Genomic DNA, 19,232 nt, shown 5'->3' with positions numbered 1-19,232 from the left:
TTGTATCAATTTAATTCGATATGCTCAAAATCGATTTCTTATGAATTTATATTTTTTCCACCATCTTCTTAACCCTTGCTCAAACCAGTAAATTATACCAATTATTATAAAAATCAACTCAAAATAAGCAAATAAATAGTACCCTACTTTATCACAATCACAAAAAGTAAAAGATAAATAAAATTTAATTTGATATAATTTATAATATAATATTGCATATTCATTCAAAAAATATAAGTAAGAGAGAATGATGGAGAAAAGGAAAAAAGAAGAAAGTGACTTCCATTTTTTTTAAAATTTTGAGTTTCATTTATTTAATATGTTGTAAATTATGTGTTAAGTGAGGGTTAATATAGTCTTTTTACAATTATTAGGGGAGGTAAATGATATTTCTAAAACCTCAAGGGTGCTAAGTGATATTAAGAGAAACCTCAAGGGAGGTTTCTGATATTATCTCTTTTCTAAAATACTCTTACATTAAATTCAGTACAACTTTATATTAATTATTCATAGAAACTTGAATTGATGGTTTATAAAAATTTGAATTGATGGTCAAAAAAGAATGGGTTAATTACATTTACCTCCCCTGAGATTTGACCATATTACCATTCAATCCCTGTAATTTGTCCTAGTAACGGTCTCACCCTTTGAATGATCAAACATTTAACAAAAACCCCCTTAATGCCGAAAATGCCTTTTTTGAGGCCATATTGCATTAAAAAAAGAACATATTTTTATTTATTAACTTTCAAATAATCCAAAAAAATCATCAAAAAGTTTTTGCTTATTATTTTATAAAAATCATATCTTTGCGTCCATAAATAGTATGGGTGGCAATTCGGGTCCATATCAGGTTGGCGGGTCGGTTCGGGTCAACCCGTCAGAAAATCTGTTGACCCGACCCCGACCCGCCAACCCGTGACGGGTCAGGTATGCTGACACGAACCCGAAAATTTCAGGTTGACGGGTTGGCGAGTCGACCCGAAACTTAATTTTAATTTATTAATTTATCACTGTAATTTCTAATAAAATAAATTTCTCACAAAACTAATTACATAATCAAATAATAAAATTTTAAATAACTAATACCAAACCAAATCTAAAATAAATTAAACACCATAAAAGTGTTTATCCCAAACAAAATATAAAATAAATTAAAACAGTATAAAAATAAAAAATAATATAATATATTATTTGTCCAAATATAATAATTTCAACTTCACACAAATTAAATAAATTCATTTAGGATTAAATAATTAATGCCTTTGAAAAAAAGAATAACTTAGTTTAGTTAGATAGAATTATTTTTATGTTTATTAAATTATTTTTTAATTCGTAAACGAGTCATATCGGGTCATATCAGGTCACCACGGGTTGATTCGAAATCGATCTGTTTTCTTTTCGGGTTCATCGGGTCCAACCCGATTCTGACCCGAATTCCCGAAATCTCAACCCAAACTCATTAATTTCGTGTTAGATTCGTGTCATGTCAAAAATTGCCACCCCTAATAAATAGTTTTGAATCAATAATTATTTTAAATCTTAAAAATGAATATTAAAAATTGGATAAATTGAAAGAAAAATAAAAAAGAAGCAATTATTTTAAATCTCAAGTATGGTTCGAATTTGTGGTTCAAGGCATGTTGCGGAGAGCACAAGGCACGTTTTCCTCAATTTGAACCATACTTCAGGAATTAAAATAATTTCTTCTTTTTTTATTTTTTTTTCAATTTATCTATTTTTTAATATTCATTTTTAAGATTTAAAATAATTATTGACTCAAAACTATTTATGGAAGCAAAGATATGATTTTTATAAAATAATAAGCAAAAATTTTTTTCTATTTTTTTGGATTGCTTCAGGGTTAATAAAATAAAAATATGTTTTTTTTTAATGCAACATGACCTCAACAAGGGCATTTTCGGCATTAAGGGGGTTTTTGTTAAATGTTTGATCATTCAAAGGGTGAGACCGTTATTTGAACAAATTATAGGGATTGATTGGTAATATGGTCAAACCTCAGGAGAGGTAAATGTAATTAACCTAAAAAGAATCAATTCTCATTCACATATCAATATGCTTAGGAAAATCTAAATGTTTTAAATGAGCTAGGTTATATCTAATAACAATATATATTAAATAAATTAGTTTATACTAATAACAATTTATATTGAATAAGAGTATTTTAGAAAAATTAACAAATAACTACATTTTTCAATTAGAAAGTAAACTACAATTTGAGACAGACGAAAAAGAAAAAACAGAACTATCAAAATGGGATGGAAGGTGTAATTAATAAAAAAGGTACAATTTGGATTATCCGTTGGAAAGGAAAATTAGGTAATGTGTGCATCGTGGCTTTGGTCTAAGGGCATCTACAATGAGGTGTCATGAAGGGTGTACAATCTATGACTCCTATGCATTGTACACAATGAGCCCACCCACCCTTTATGACACCTATGCATTGTACTCTCCTATAATGGGAGTACAATCATTTTTTTTTATCACAACAATAACATTCATATAATATAATCTATCATATTCTACAAGAAGAAGAGTCTAAAGAAAATGTATAAGGGGCGAGCAGACCCAACTAAATTAAAAAGGTACTCTAACACCTTCTTTAAATTTTTTCACAGCAGGTGGATTCGAATCTCCGACCTACAATCCAAAGAATGACTTAATCCCTTTTTTGTGGCCACTAAGCCAAAACTCGGTGATTATAGTGGGAGTATAATCAATGTTGTTAAACTCAACCCGAATACTAATTCGACTAAACTATTGAATCAGAGTTTAATTGGTTGGATCGGTCAGACCGTTCTAAAAAAATTGATGACGTCAGTATGATGTCATAATTATTTTATATTTCATAATTTCCAAAAATATTGAAATTGAATTCTTGATTATATTTCGGTCAATCATACAAAATGTTCCAAAAATATTAGGCTTGCAATCAAATATACATCTAAAAATTATATATAAAAATGTGAATTCATGTCTAATATATGTTTATTCTCCAAAACTATTTGAAAAACTAAATTAGAATAAATCATAGTCAATTTGAGATCTTTTTATTGGGAATATTGCTTTCTAATGCAAGTTGGAATCACTGAAGATAAATTGATAAAATGATAGGGATGAAAACTTTTTGGTTTAGAGATCATTTAGCGGTGTGAGTGATTTTGGTATTTATACTAAATGGATGGCATTTTTTAATTCTATTAATAAATAAATATTTTACAATTTAGGTAACTCACATTATGTTTGGAAAAAACAAGAAAGAAAAGCTTGTAAACTGAGTCAAGCAATCAAACTGGGTCATTGATCTGGTCGATGTTTTACTGTTTTGACTGATTTTTATCAAAATGGTTTTATACTACTAACCAACTTGAAAAGAAAGTCGATTCATAGTCAGACTATTCAAATCAATGGGTTCAATCTGAGTCTAACAGCGCTCATATAATGCACACTACACACATAATTGAAGCACAAAAGCTGAAAAGAGTGAGTCCCATTTATCCAATTATTCAATACTTTGCAATGGTCCCATTTTGTTCAATTATTCAAAATTTTGCAACTGTCCCTTGAATATAATTCTCAACATGTTTACAATGGTAAAATAATGACAGCATTGTTTCAATTTCACCAGTTTGCAACTATATTTTTTTTCACTTTCAATCCTCAAAATTTTGTCTATAAATATTGTTGGGTATTTGTTTAATAATTACTGAATTATTTTTAGAAAATAACAATGTATTTATTTTTGAGAGCCATAAAAATATATATTATTTTTCAAAAATTAATAAAATTATTTTTTTAGAAAGTAAAAAAATTTGAAATGGAAAATTTTCAATGAAAGTCAATAAATTATATTTGAACAATAATGAAATTATTTTTTAGAAAATAAATTTATTTGTATTTATGGGATTTGTATTGAGAATTATTAAAATAAATGTGTGATTTGATTGTTGGTCCATGCTATTATACCGTGATGTAGAGTGTAATTTATAGTGAGTGATAGCATAATAGAAAACGGGATAATAAAGTGATAATACAACATATAAATTATCTTCTTCCAAATATAATCCATTGTAGATGCCCTAATGGTTAAGGAAGGAAAAAAATTGAAAAAAAAAAAAAGTAATGCGTGTACTAATGGTTGAGTCATATGTACGGCTTCAAGCACGTCCCATAGATTATGAGGTTTGCCGTGCCAAATTTGACTTAATTTTACCATATATAGAACTCGAGTTCGAAATTGATATAACTTTCAGTATAACTATTAACTCAAGTTCAAATCTAGGTGAGTTAAAGTTTGAGCCTTACCAAGCTCAAATAAATGTAAAAATAAATTCATATATATGTATATATCCATTTTACCTTTGAACTTTTAGTTTAGGTAAAATTAAGCCATCTAACTATTTGTAGTCAACTTTTAACCCTCAAACTTGTAAAATGGGAACTCGTGGCCCTTTTGACTAGTTTATTCAGTTTTGCAACCGGAAAACCAAATCACACGAATAGTAGTATAGTTTAAAGAAGGGCATTTTTGTTCGCATAGAAATGAGCAAAAACTGAACAACTCCGTCTTCTTCCCTTTCCCTAACCCAAATCGCTAATAGATCTCAATAAACGAATTGCAGAGGGAATGGAGAGAGGTGTGTAGAGAAACAAGCAAAAATGCGTAAATATCACAACTCTTCGCTTCCTATTTGTCCTTACGGTAAAGTCATAAAGATGATTACTTCGTGGACTGATAGAAACCCAGGGAGAAGGTATGCCGTTTACTCAGAAGAAGTTAGTGGCTGTGAGTATTGGGATTGGATTGACGAGAAGATGTGCCGCCATTCCATTGAGTTGATACGCGGCCTTCTAAGGAAGATCAATGCAACAGAAAAGCAAAAAAGAGAAATTTGAAATTGCAGTATCAAGATTTGAGGCAAAAGCCGCTAAGTTGAAGGCAAAATTAAGAGAAATATAGGAGCAACTATGGTGGCAGAAACGGTCGAATAAGTATCTTGTAAGGGTACTTGTTGTGAGTTAGTTGATTGTTGTAATAATGATGCTTACAGAGAAAAAAAAAAGGTGGAGTCTCTATTGGGATACTGCAAATTGGGGGTAAATGTAATGGGATGATGCGAATTGAAAGTGATACATGAAGGGCAGTGTGTAAATGTGATTTGTAGCCATCAATACTGCTAGTTTTAAGGAAAATGGAAGGAGCAAATGGATGTATGGTGTATGATGTAAAGGGTTAGGGAGAAGTGTATTATATTTTTTAATTTTACAAGTCTTTGTAGCGTGTTGGATTAGTGTAAAAGTGTGGTGGAACCCAATCAATGATAACTACAATTTTTTTTTTCAAGTAACGTGATGAGAATTATTTATCCTAATTCCCATGTCATGCGCTTTGTTGGATGCATTTGATTTTAGTAGTCAACAAAAACTGCTATATCAAACCATACAAATGTAAGATAGCAACTGCATAACATTAGAATATAATTAGCAAAAGGAAATTACAATGATCTTTGTCTGTAAATACATAGAATAATCACTTTCATAGAAAACAGACAAATGCCCAAATGGCAGTGATTTTTGTCCGTATTGTTAGATACCAAGCACAGACACATGTTTTCATTCCCCACAAAAGACTAATAAAAAATCTTCTAATCTAGCAATATTTCTAGTTACATCCATTTACAATCAATAAAATCATCACAAAAATAGCAGGTCTTCCCCTTTGCTAAGCCTAGTGACAAAAGATGATGCAATTTATCAAGAACTTGTTCCAGATCTAGCAGATCTTTCCTTTCCTCTTCTCCTTCCCCCGTCTCTTCTTCTTCCTCCACCTCTTTCCTGCCAGTTTCCAACATTAAAAGGTGGATCTTTACCCAAGTAAATATAGTTGAGATCAATAGAATCTTTGTCTACATTAGTCAATGGCTTTTTTGATGTACTTCTCTTCTGCCTATGAATTGGTGGCCTTGTGGTGGATTGTTGGGATTGAGATTGATGTGTTGGCTATTGCTGAGTTTTTTGCTGCTTTCTTTGTTTCTGATTGTTGCTTACCTACACATTAAGGAAAAAATTTCAGATTACAAAAAAATTTCAAAGAAAAGAAAGTTACCATGAAATCCAAACTCACACATTGTCTTTTTGTTGGAGCATGCTATTGCTGATGATTATATGGTTGTTTAACAGGTGCTGGTTGTTGAGAAGGTTGTTGTATACCAGATGACTCAGAAGGATCCTTGCAAGTCGTAGCATTATATCCAATCCCTCCACACTTTCTACAATGGATTACAATTCTCCTTCACAACCTTTTGTCATGATTCTTTTCTTTTGTAACATCTCTCCTCCTAGCTTTCTTTAGCTTGCCAGGTTGAGTGACACTTGCTGATGGGTCCAACTCCAGCATATTTGACTATGGCCATTGAATGTTTCCATTAATAGGCTATAACACTTTATCATAGATGGTAAAGAAAAACTCTATGCGATAGCAGTCAGCCAACATTTTGTGTGGATCCTTATTAACTCTATGTAAAGTAGTAATTGTATGGCAACATGAAATGTCACTCAAGACTCACAAATTGCATGTGTACTCATTTTTCTCTAGGTCAACAGCAAATTGGGCTTCCCGTGGCCCTTTGCCTAATAACTTGTTTTTGAATTTCATGTTATTTTTCATTATGCTGCACGTTTGACCATTTCTTTCACAATTTCTCTAATGAGTAGTCCATCATCTAACCTGTATATTTTCATTGCTATCCTTCACTTTTGGATTCTTTTTATCAGGTATTCTCTAATGGCTTCCATCATATCACACCGTGTATGTATAGAAAAAAAGACCTTACACTAATGACTAGAGTGTGGTGCCTTCTTCACCCATGCATGTGTTTTTTTGTCATATTCTTCAATCTCATCTATGGTTTTGTTGAAATGTTCAACTGTTGTGCGGGTTGCTATACTCCACAATCTATCCTTTAAGCCTAATCCTGGATGTTTCTTCTTGAAATTTCTATACATGTGTTGAACACAGTATATGTGCTTAGAATTTGAGAGAACCTCTGCAAGTGCCTTATCCAGTCCATACACAAAATATCAAAGCAGCTATAAGTTAGATATCCAAGAAATTTCATAACATTTTAGTTATTTTGTACTTGTACCTTCTACTGGTCAGACGTGAAAGTATAATGTCCCTGATTTTGTATCTGCAGGTCGCCACTCAAGAGGGTTAAGAACCATCTCCATTACTCTGTAGCCTCCCTCTCAACAGCTGCCCATGCAACTGGCCAATAGCTATTGTTGGACCCCTCTGCAATAGTAGTTAGTAGCTGATCTAGATATCTACCTTTAATACGACGCCCATCCAAACACAAAATAGGTTTGCATCCATCTTTAAAGCCTTTTTTTAGTGAGCCAAGGCAGCAGTACATCCTCATAAATCTTGGATTACATCCAAATTCTCTAAATAGAGTGAACATAACCTTTATTATACTGCCAGGATGAGTTGTCTTAATCTCTTCACAATATTGCCATATTTTCTTGTATTATGACTCAGCTGAGACCTTAATCTTCTCAATGGATGGTATCTTTGTCTTAGTTGCAACATACTTAGAGATTTCTGCCTGGTAGTCTTCGTGGACTGTTTGCCTTAACTCTCTTGTTGGTAGATTGTTATTTGATCTTATCCTCTCTACATACCTATTAGACAGCCACTTGGCAATAATAATCTTCTTATTTTTCCATGCATGGTTGCATGTTTTATAGATATCATGTATAATTTTTACTACCAAGTCCTTTGTGCCGAGAGCTTTTTCTATTGAAGCAAATACATATCATTTACATGGCTTCCTACACTTGGCCCTCACCTTGGTGGATTCATTTTACAGGTGCAAACACGTTTACCCATCCTAATCCCATACTCAGTAACAACATATTTGAATTGTGCTGTTGAGTCAAATTTCATCCCAATCTTGAACTTGGCATCTTTGAGAAATTTGTCTAGGGCAAAGTCCTTGTATTTCTCTTTGAATTTATATTTGATGAGCCATTGTCACTACTTAGGTGAACACTGTGTCTGGTTAGTTGTGGTGTCATCTCTCTGGTGTTGCTGTAAGGTTTCACCACTGCCATCAACATTGGAAAACAGAATGTCCAGCATTTCCTCTTCGCCACCATAGTTATTGGCACCACTAAATCTATCTTTTTTTTCATATGATTCTGATTCAAATTCATTTTCAATGTTTTCTATACCTATTGATTCATCAGCCTCACAATTAGTTGCTGCATTACTACAGTCTGCTTCATTTTGACCCTCTGCTGTCCCAACATTAGTAATTGCATGACTGCATTTTGCTCTCTTTTCACCCCCTACTGCCCCAACTATAGAATCCCTTCTAGTACTTCTCTTCTGAGTCTCCACATCTCTAGTTATGCATTCCTACTCATCTAATTCCTCTATGACAACTCCGGATTTATTTTTTTCCCTCATTTAGTGAGTCTATTATTAGATTATTATTCAGTTCTTCAATTTCTATTACGGTTAGATGATGACAATACACTTCCATCACCTTGAAATTATATGCCCAATCACAGAAGGTCCTAACATGAGTATCAGTGAACAATTCTCTCAAACCAGTCTCCATGTCTACAATGGGTTCTAAGTACTAGTACAAAATGGCTACATTAGGATGATCAACTTTTTCAACCATTTTATTCAACTCATGGATTGACATATGCTCATAATCACACATATCTATGTAGTCCATTTGTCCATTCTCATACCTTACGTAATTTCCCCAATTTATTCTTCCCCCGTAGTTCAATCTTATGCTAAATATTTCAATTTCTGGAGCTGCATACCAATATGTGAATTTTTCGTTTCAATACAAGTTCGGCTTACAAGAAATGTAGATAAATATGCTATTCAAAATTAAACTATAATTAATTAATTTTCAATTTTTGCCTCACATGTTTTTTAAAAAAGTAACCCTAATCTAATACCCAAATCCAAGTTAAACAATAAACAAGTTCCAACTTTTAATCAAATGCTTAAAGATTATTCGCAAACCCCTACACTTTTTGAACAACCAAACAACAAAGTTAGGTCCCCACCATCATACCCCTACATCTAGGACCACTACCACGTCACTTTCAGTAATCCCCACCACCAAAATATTGCTACCCATCCAACTACTGAATATGCTAGCTATTTCACATTTAAAAGTTCCAACAAAGTTACGTACCATATAAGCAAGGACCGCATCAAAGTATTCATTTTGCGGCTTGATTTGCCACTCTATTGTTGCTTCAATATCAATGATACCTAGCTATTGTTGAATCCGACAGTGCTAATTGTCTGTTGCTCTTTTCCGTCCACAAAGATCCTCAAGGGAAGATGAAGAGGGGTGTGGTTCGACTTGTTTGGCTGGATTAGGGAAAGGGAAGGATTTGTTCACTTTTTGCTTACTTTTATGCGAACAAAAATGCCCTTCTTTATAGCATGCTGCTATTCGTGTGATTTGATTTTTCAGTTGCAAAATCGGATAAACTAGTCAAAAGGACCACACATTCCCAATTTTACAAGTTCGAGGGCTAAAAGTTGACTACAAATCATAGTTATTAAACCCGGCTTGGCCTGACGGTTCGACCGATAAACCCGGTGAACCAGCCATTGACCAGGCCGGTTTGCTAATTAGATCGTTTCTGCAAGTGAACCGTTAACTTTTCAACGGACTAGCGGTTCAACCAGTCAACCAGGTGAACCGTCCGATTTTGTAGGAAACCTGGTTTGCATGTCTTTTTTAATATTATATATTATACTTTTATTCTTATTTTAATTTTCCAAAACATAATTTATTTGGAATCTTTTAATAAATTTTATTACTCCCCAAATTCTATAAATTATGAAATGAACTTAAAAAATAACATATCACACAATTCATGCTAAAGGCAAATATCGTTCCTAATAATATTTTGCATTTAAAATTCATAAATAAACTAGATAATTATACTTAGATAAAATTTTATACTTGAAATTTGATGGATTACTAATTGAATTTAGGTTTTGTTAATTCTTATAAGAATTAATGATTCTATAATAAATTAGACTAATTGAGCATTTACTATGACATAATTTATTATAGTTTTAACCATATAAAAAAAATTATGAAACATAATATTTAAATATATTTTGTGACCCATCGGTTGAACCACTCACCCACTGGTTGAACCAGTAACCCGTTTACCCACCTCTTTCGCCGGATTTTCCTCCATACCGGGTTTAATAATATGCTACAAATAATTAGAGAGTTTAATTTTACCTAAACTAAAAGATCAAGAGCCAAATGGATAATTTGCCCATATATATATATGAACATTTCATTTTAATAAATAATACAAATGTAGTGGACATACACATAATTTTGCTCTTAACAAAAATTATTAAAAATATATAAAATCAAATTGACTCTGCGAGGACTCAACTCGATAGGCTTGCTTAGCTAGCTCTAGATCACGAGCCGGCTCCCTTCCCTTAATCCCTTATATTCCTAGTAATGTGTACGATTAATTTTTTTTAAAAAACTATGTCTGATTTGCAGTTTCCCTCTTAGACTATCAATTTTAATGCTTTTTTTTCGAAGCAATCAATTTAATACTTTTATACTTTATACTATCAACCTGAGGCACATTATATAAATTAGTTAAGCACCAACAATTTTTTAACCAATTTTTATTTAGCACCTCTATTTGTTTACCAATAGTCTTTTTGGTTTACTAAGAAGTACTAATGTCCCTTTAAACTCGATGTTAATTCTCTGAAGTCAGTAACAAGTATCAAACTTCTTAGTCTCAATTGTCACTACTTGGAAAATAATTACCATAAATTTGTGTCATGATAAACAATAATATCATCAATCTAGTTTCAATTCGAATGCTTGTCGATTAGATGGTGTGATTAGAGTAAAACATTCTAAATTTTGATGCTTGACCATAGAAGGTGGATACTAGAAGGTGCAAAATGGTCAGTTTTGAGAAGAAATACATGCAGCTTTAATCTCCTTAACTAAAGGCACTGATTGAGCCTCATCCTCAATATAGGACCATCTTATTGGCCATCTCATTAGATGAAATTAAAGGCAAGTTTTCCTTTTCTTTAACCCCTTTGCTCTTTACCCTAGGTTTTCACACTTATTTTGATTCGAACTTTGTGGGAGAAAAGCATGATGAGAAATATTGTTGACTATAGTTGAAAAACTCAACTGGAAAACCTCTTACATGGCTTGCACGCAAATATGAAACCATAGATAGTAATATCTTGAATCTTCACCTACTATTGTTTGTCAGCTTCTCTTGTTTAATTTCAGGCAATGATGAAGGAGTAATGGGGTGACTAACATACATTTGGCATTTATGTTTATGACCAACTTTTAGTGTAACTTTTGAACCCCTTTTATCCTTTATCTTGAAAAACATCCTTATTTTAAATAAGGAATGTAATATTAGGGGTTATTCCTATCACCTATTCATTCACATTCATCAATGAGATCTTTATATATTTGCCTTCCCCCCTGAGTCAGACACAGCATACCACAGAATCTCCTTGTAAAGAAAAAAATCCACACCATTATAGTCTTTGCAAAATATTGTCAAGTTTCTTGTATATTTTCTTGAACCTGCAAACCTATTTGCTCATCAAGTAGCATGCCAAATGGTGGAAAGACTGTTGATTTATGAAGAACTGGGATTTTGGTGGTTGATGAATGAAGGAAATAGGTGTAAAAGGTTGTGCCTGGCTCCCTGCATGCCACACATTAACAGCAATCCGGTGGCGGATTCGCCATGGATGGGTGCCATGTGGGGAGTCAAGCATGCCAAAACTCCATTTTCTTTCTTGTTCCCCTCTACCCTAGACCTTCTTCTTTATATTATGATAATTTCCTCGTATCTGATGTAATTTTTTTATTGTCCTTTCAATTCTTTAACAACATATTTCTGATTCTTTTTTTTTTTTTTAATCTTTTTCAGGCTGGAAATCAAGACTCGACACAGAGAGAAAGGAGAGAAACATTTAATTTTTGGTTGCTGTTCAATTTCTCAGTTTTTTTACAGATTAGTTGTGCTGCTGCACTTGGATTTCTATGTTGTTTTGATAGAGCCTCAATTTGTATCACTTGGGGCCTTCTATTTCCTTTGTATAATCACTTACTTCGACTGATTACTAGTAAAATTATTCTCTTTACCTTATTATAATTTTTTTGCCCTTTTTGAAAAAATATATATAATTACTTCGAGTTATGTCCTGATTATGGATAAACTTTGTCTCAATGCTGACAAACACAATTTGAGAACTGTAGCTTCTCTCCCTCTCTCTCTCCTGGTTTTTCAGAACGGTAGTTTTCTATATATTCTTGGTACTTTCGGCCAAATCTTGCCGTTTGTTTTCAATAATGAAAAGACAAAGGATACGGTCAAGCCGGTTACCACGTCGTCTTCCCCAGTTATGTTTTCCTTTTTTTTTTTTGATACGGAAATATTCTGCATCGGTCATCACAACGATTAGAATATATCGTCGGGACTGTAAGTCGCTCGCAAGATCTTACAGATCGTCCCATCAATACAGTTCTCGTATCGCTGCTCACAAGGGCTAGCTAGTTATGTTTATCAATCCTTGGTGATCTTGCTTTAGAAAATGTGTCACTTTTCCCAAATTTCCTAGTTTTCTTTTTGGTATTATTATGGAAACATGAAAAATATTGTGGATACACTATAAATGTTAAAATCCTTTTTGCTTAAGATTGATCTTACTTTGCCCAAATCGCTTTTTTTTGTGTGTGTGTGTGTTTGTTATAATTGTGGAAGTATAAAAATATTATTGATACACTAAATATGTTCAAACCGTTATTAGAGACATGACATCACATAGTATCAATATAATAATTTTGTTATTTTCTTCATCATTTTAAAGAAGATCAACAACGACTATGTGTGCACTAATTATCATTTTCGATGATTCAAACTACAAACCTACAGATTAAGAGTGAAATTAAGTATCTTACTAACTAAATCGCACTTCAATGTCTAATTAGAACACTGGATGTAAATTAATGCTTTGAATTCATAATCAAGAAGGGTTTTCAACACAAAAGCTCATATATACAACTTCTCTATTCTGCTTTTTCTCCAAAGAATTGATATCTTTCTCAGTAGCAGCTAATCTTTTCTTAAGCTGCAGGTTAATCGTTAGATGATATGCCCTCTGCAGCTTGCTTGCTCCTTGCACTTCACTGTACAGATGCTGAAAAACAGTTGCAGATGAATTAACTTCAAAAAATATTCCATTTAGATGTAACCAATAAGTAAGTAAATAAAGAACAAGAATCTTGCATTTAAACTATTTTTGATCGATTTCTTTGAGTTTAAAGCGTCTCGCACTCTTTTTTTGTGCTTCAATATCACCATAAAACTTTCCTTTTTGTTGTTGGGCACATTTTTAGTCTTTCCAAGGATCTTCTTCTCTTCCATCTGATCAAAGGGTTTCTCCCACTTTTTAACCGATGAAATAGGCACTTGATCTATTTTGCGAATTTAGAAAGGAGATTTAATGAATTCCATCAATTTTGATTTTCACCTTGCACTTGTTTAATTTTTCATAAATCTTTAATCGAGCTTGAATCTCCTTCTGAATCAAAATTTGTAGATGTGCAACCTTTTCTTTAGTGGTCAAATACTCCATTTTTGCAGAGTGTTAAAAACTGCAGTAAATCAAGGAGAAGCAAAATTTTCACATACCCGAGTGCAACATTTTTTCATCAGATAGCTTTTGATCAAACAAGTGAAATCAAATCAAAATAAGCAATGAAATCATATATAACAAAAATATGTACCTCAAGAATTTTCTAGAAAATTTTCTCACAACCAACAAAAAAAAAAAAAAAAAGAAAAATAGTCGCTGGAAAAAAAATCAGCGATAATTTTATCAGTTTTAGTACTAATTAGCAATTACAGACGTAATTATTTTTTTAGAAAAGTAAACAATCTTTTTTCTTTTCTTTTTAATTTTTTTCACACCCTCTCATCCCATCCCATCCCACACATTTCTCACCCTTAACTTCGGACGGGATTCAAATTATAAATCTGACAACAAAAAAACTTTAAAAACTCTCCTTTGACCACTGAAATGTATCAAAGCAAACAATCCAACAAGAATATTACTAATCAGCAAAATTTTCTCATAATAACAACGAAATAAGCAGAATTTTGGAAAGAAATCAAGACTAAACTGAGAATAAAATGTGGTCAAACTTGTGGTGGTATCAGCGATGGCTGTGGGAGAATTAATGAAGGCAATATATGAATCAATCAGTTCGTCCCCTTTTGCCCATTTTGCCCAAACACGCTCATTGTCGCGTTTGGAGCACGATGTTTTTGTTGACCAGGTAATCCCATGTTTGGCTAATTGACTTTTCTAAACATCAAAGGGATATTAATACTAGCAATAGTGTATTAGAGTAATTATTTTCTAGTCATAATAATTTCCACTAAAATTTCATATTTGTCCTCCTTAGTCAACAATCATGGGCGGAACTAGTAGGTGTTGGAGAGAGATCCACCCCTCAAGTTTTTTTTTCTTCGAAAAGTTGAATTTTTTTTTAAAATTTTCTATGTAATTTAAAATTTTGTCCCTATAAAAATTTAAAAGCATTTTAAATTATATATTTAAGTTTTAATTGAATTAGAGTTTGCCTCCTCAAAAGAAATTTTCTGATTTTGCCTATGTCAACAAATATAATCCCATTAATTGTTGTAGGTCGTGATCCGGTTTTTTTTTCTTCCTCAAAGGTAGAAACACATACACACCCACTACACTCAATGGCGCAGGAAGCATCGAGAAATCACCCCAACAGAACAATCTAAGGGGGATTCACATAGAAATCCTATCCAACCAATTAGTGACAGGAAGGGCTTCCCATGAACCTTAAACTCAGAATAAAAACCCCGCGATCTTTCGTGATCCGGTTGGAAGCGCTTGAATTTAGCGGTCAAAAACTCATGGCGGTGGAAGATTTAAATGACGGCAATATATGAATCCATCTGTCCGTGCGCCTTTTGCCCATTTTGCCCCAACACAATCATTGTCGAAGGGTAGTATCGCCTTTAGCAGGGTAGTATCGCTTGAATTAGCTGCTAATTCCAGGAGAACCATATGATACTTTATCATCCACGAAGGCGAAATTATTTTCAAGGGTAGTAGAATATATTGCTCCTCAATTTTCTGTTTTGGATTCTGGTTTTTCTCAGAAAAATTTATACGTTTTCAGTGAACATATTTTTAATTATTTTTTCATCTCACGTATATTAAATCGTTTCAAACAACTGTACTCTTCCTTCGTTCTTATTTATCTAATTCGCCGTTGATATAATCTAGTGCGTGCTATTAGTCTAACAATCTTTAAGGCTAAAAAGTCAACTTCTTGCATGAACCAAGCCCGACAAAGTAGAAAATGTTATGAATACGGTAAACCATGTTGCAAACATGATCTCACTCACATGGTCATTATAGTAAAATTCCATACTCAAAACGAATAATATGTGGCATGGATTTAATTGACGTACAGCAGCCCCAAATCCAGACTCCACATGATAACTTTTGAATTTAAACTGCTGACTGCATTTGAGCCACATGATATGACTTTTAAACTTAAGAAGTGTTATTAACCATTCTTACTTTACTTCTGGGTGTTAGTGTTACCCATTTGAGCCACATTTTTAAAAAATTTTTCTAACAAACGAAGGGTGGAATTGAAGAAGGGAGAGGGGAGGGAATGAAATTCAGGACCTCTATGTCCTAAGTGGGAGGCAAGGGCTCAAACCTTGTCTCCCATCAAAATGCCACATTTAAGTGGTTTGCTTCAAAAAAAATTCAGGCGGGTGTGTTGTGCACCCGTTTGGTCCGGTGATGGTTCAGTCCCCTCCGAGTTATATTTGGGCCTCCTTAGGTCCACCCCCTCCCCCTTAATATAGAATAGATTAGGTTATTCAACTGTGTCGTCTCCGAAAGAAAAAAAAAATGTCCTGAGTGGGTTGTCAACACGGCCGCACTCCATTTGGCATGAAAAAAAGCCCGATAAACCTTATGTTTAACAAGACTAGATAGTGTTTGAAGCTAAATAATAGGTCTGAATTAAATGTGAATTGAATTTTGGGCATTATTGGGCTTATACCCAATCAAGGTCCGGCCCATTCATATGTATAATTATATATATAATTGCATATTAAATTATATATATAATATATAAGTATACATATTATAACATTAAAATATTAATAATTTATAAATATTAATATATCATGTATAATTATGTAGTTAATTATGAGGTTGGGTTGAACCCGGTATAAATCCAAAATTCATATTAAATGATGAACCGAACTTGAGTCTTCTAACCTAGGCCAGAGCCTAGAAGCTCGAAAGTCCAAAAACTTCATTTATTTTTTGAATCGAGATTGATCTTGTTAAGACCCCGACTAATGGAGCCCCGTTGACATCACTTGAAATCCTCGGTGACATGTTTTTCTATGCCAATTCAATGTCACCTATAGTATTGCGCCAAGTGTCCCGTTATTATTTACACTTTAATTTTCTAATAATTCAACTTGGTTTGGTTTAACATAAGTGTAAATAATAATAGGACACTTGGCACAATATTATAGGTGGCATTGGATTGGCATAGAAAACATGTCACCGAGGATCCCAAGTGCGTTGACACCCCCTCGTGAAGCTTCAACCTACCCATTTGTGCGACACTACTATAGTATACATGCACAATACGGCTTCGGCCTCCGTTTGACCAAAAAAATCCAACTTTATTGATCTGGGCGATAGTGCTTTCAATTCATAATCCAGAACAGGCGTCGACACAACCTCTAAGTTGTTCAAGATGCTCATACAATTCCTTTCTTTCGCAATCTATTTTTTCCAGTTTTTTTTCCAAAGAACTAATCTCTCTTTCGACAGGAGGCAATCTTTTCTGAAGCCCCTTAATCTTTGAATAATACGCCTTCTGTTGCTTGCTTTCTCCTTCAAGTTCATTGTACAGCCGCTGAAAAACAATTGTACGTAGAGGAGAAACTTCAATATATGTACGTACATCCATATTCAGTAAAAACTGCAAAAACAAAAACATCTTACATCCAATTGACTTTTGATCGATTCCTTTGAGTTCAAAAGCACCTCTCCTAATTGCCAGTGACCCCAACTTTTGGCTTCAAGATTTGCGCATGACTTTTCTTTTTGTTCTTGTGCACACTTGATTTCTCTGAGGATTTGTTTCTCCTCTGCTAAGGAGTTTCTCCCACATTTAAGCCGATGAAACGAGCACTTAATCTGTTTATGCAAAGTCGGATTGGAACAAAGTTTGTAATTCAGATGGTATACTAATTGAAATATGTTAAATTGATATCCAAAGGAAAAAATTAAATCATATGCAGTCAAAAACAATTTTTTCTGATTCACCTGCTTTGTAAATTCATCGACATGATCATACTCATCTAGAGCTCCCTGTAAATATCGAATCGCATCAACTTTGTAGTGTCCATGGTACAGAGATAGGTTCTCTAATTGTGTTCGAATATGGAATCGATCAAACTGTATTGGATATATAGTTTTAATGGAAGAAGAAAAGAAAACAAATCTTAAGATATTAGAAAGAAAATTGAAGAAGTTGGAACTGTCAGTGTAAGAGAAAGATTGAGGTCATATATATATGGTATCCAAATTTTACCTCTCTCTTCTGTAATCTCTGAACAATCTCAAGTCGAGCTTCATTCTTCTGATGAATCAAAGCTTCTGCACTTTTAACTTTTTCTTCAAGATTCAAAATCTCCATGACCCAAAATACCAATAAGCCTGCTGTCTATCAAGATTCAAGGAGGAATGAAGTTCACCACATATCTTCAAATTTATAGCTAGGCAATTAGCAAGTTTACTAGGTCGATAAACAGTACTTCATTCATCAAATAATAGCATTAAGAAATGAGACGAATAAAATTAAAGCATACTACATATAAAATCAAAACAAACTTAACAGTAATTATGAAAATGCTGGTGAATTTTTATTTTTATTTTTTTTTTAAAAAGAAGCATACAATTCATTTCTGAGTTTTAGTCCTACTTAATAAGGGAAGAATTTGGGAGGAAATGAATACCAACCTGAGGGAAAGCAGGTGGTGGGATCAAATATGGTGGTGGAACCATCTAAGGAAGGCAATGAATTATTTTCGTGTTGGAATAGAATAGAATTGTGGACCAGGTTTACTCCATGCATGCTTTGCAAGCAAGGCACTTCCTCCCCAAGTCAACCATGTTAATTAATTGCCTTAATCTTTGGCTAATTGACTTTTTTTATTTATTTTATTAATAAAGGAGGAGTAGTTTAGAGGTTCTAGTTTGTTTATTTGGGTTTTGCTATTCTCAAATGACTTTAAACACCTAATTTTAGCTTTAGAGAAAAAAAAAAATAGAGAGCTGTTGTTTGTGTTCTTAGTTGCTTTTTAAATCCTGGTTTTAACTTTTCTATAGGAAAAATGGCTGAAGATAGAAGCAACAAAAAAGGCACTTTTAGATTCTGGAAGTCAGAATTAGTTGATAGGAAGAGATTAAGGATAATATCATGTTTAGATTGTTATTTTCAACGTTCTATACAGCAAGGAAAAATTTGTGATTTCTTAATTTCCGTGTTCTTTGGAATTTTGATAATTTCAATGACTTTTTGTGACTAAAAAGATTTTTTGAATATTGGTTAGGAATAGAAACTTGGCATAGGTTTTGTATTGAACTAAATCTACAATTGGCTTACCATTTGTCAATATCAAATATCTTAGTTAATATTTGTCAAGCTTTTCGGAAGCGGTATGAGGATTATGTAAAAAAAAAAAAAAAAATTGTAACAGAAATTTTGCACATAATAGTTTTTCTGAAATAAAAAGGATTTTTCAAACGGGTGCTCACAAGGCACTCATTAACATATTTAGTATTCACCTAACCTATCATATATATACACATACTAACAATTATTATCCTCTCTTGCATTTATATATTTTTTCTATTTAATCTTGTTTATGCTTCCTTATATTTATTTACTTTCGCTAATTAATATTATATTTTCAAAAAAATATATATCTTTACAATAGGGCACTCGTTAGACAAATCGAATAAAAAAATCAGGGGATAA

The 19,232-nt window shown here is 32.9% G+C and overlaps 1 protein-coding gene and 1 long non-coding RNA gene across 2 annotated transcripts; one reads left to right on the top strand and one right to left on the bottom strand.

Moving 5' to 3' along the window:
- Positions 1 to 11,359: 11,359 nt before the first annotated feature.
- LOC140014331 (uncharacterized) lies at positions 11,360 to 12,255 on the top strand. The gene is made up of 2 exons (XR_011821077.1): positions 11,360 to 11,778; positions 12,031 to 12,255. It is a non-coding gene; the product is annotated as an uncharacterized lncRNA (long non-coding RNA).
- A 4,262-nt stretch (positions 12,256 to 16,517) lies between these two features.
- LOC113708524 (uncharacterized) lies at positions 16,518 to 18,297 on the bottom strand. The gene is made up of 5 exons (XM_027230990.2): positions 18,212 to 18,297; positions 17,784 to 17,915; positions 17,516 to 17,647; positions 17,192 to 17,386; positions 16,518 to 17,102 (listed from the first exon to the last, which is right to left on the bottom strand). The coding sequence occupies exons 1-5, from the start codon at positions 18,254 to 18,256 to the stop codon at positions 16,896 to 16,898; spliced, it is 711 nt and encodes a 236-aa protein (XP_027086791.2). The 5' UTR covers positions 18,257 to 18,297; the 3' UTR covers positions 16,518 to 16,895.
- Between the last annotated feature and the right edge of the window lie 935 nt (positions 18,298 to 19,232).

The sequence above is a fragment of the Coffea arabica genome, chromosome 9c (genome assembly GCF_036785885.1).
Source record: "Coffea arabica cultivar ET-39 chromosome 9c, Coffea Arabica ET-39 HiFi, whole genome shotgun sequence".
Classification (NCBI taxonomy): domain Eukaryota; kingdom Viridiplantae; phylum Streptophyta; class Magnoliopsida; order Gentianales; family Rubiaceae; genus Coffea; species Coffea arabica.
Note: the sequence above shows the minus strand (reverse complement) of the source record. Positions and strands in the feature narration are given on the sequence as shown.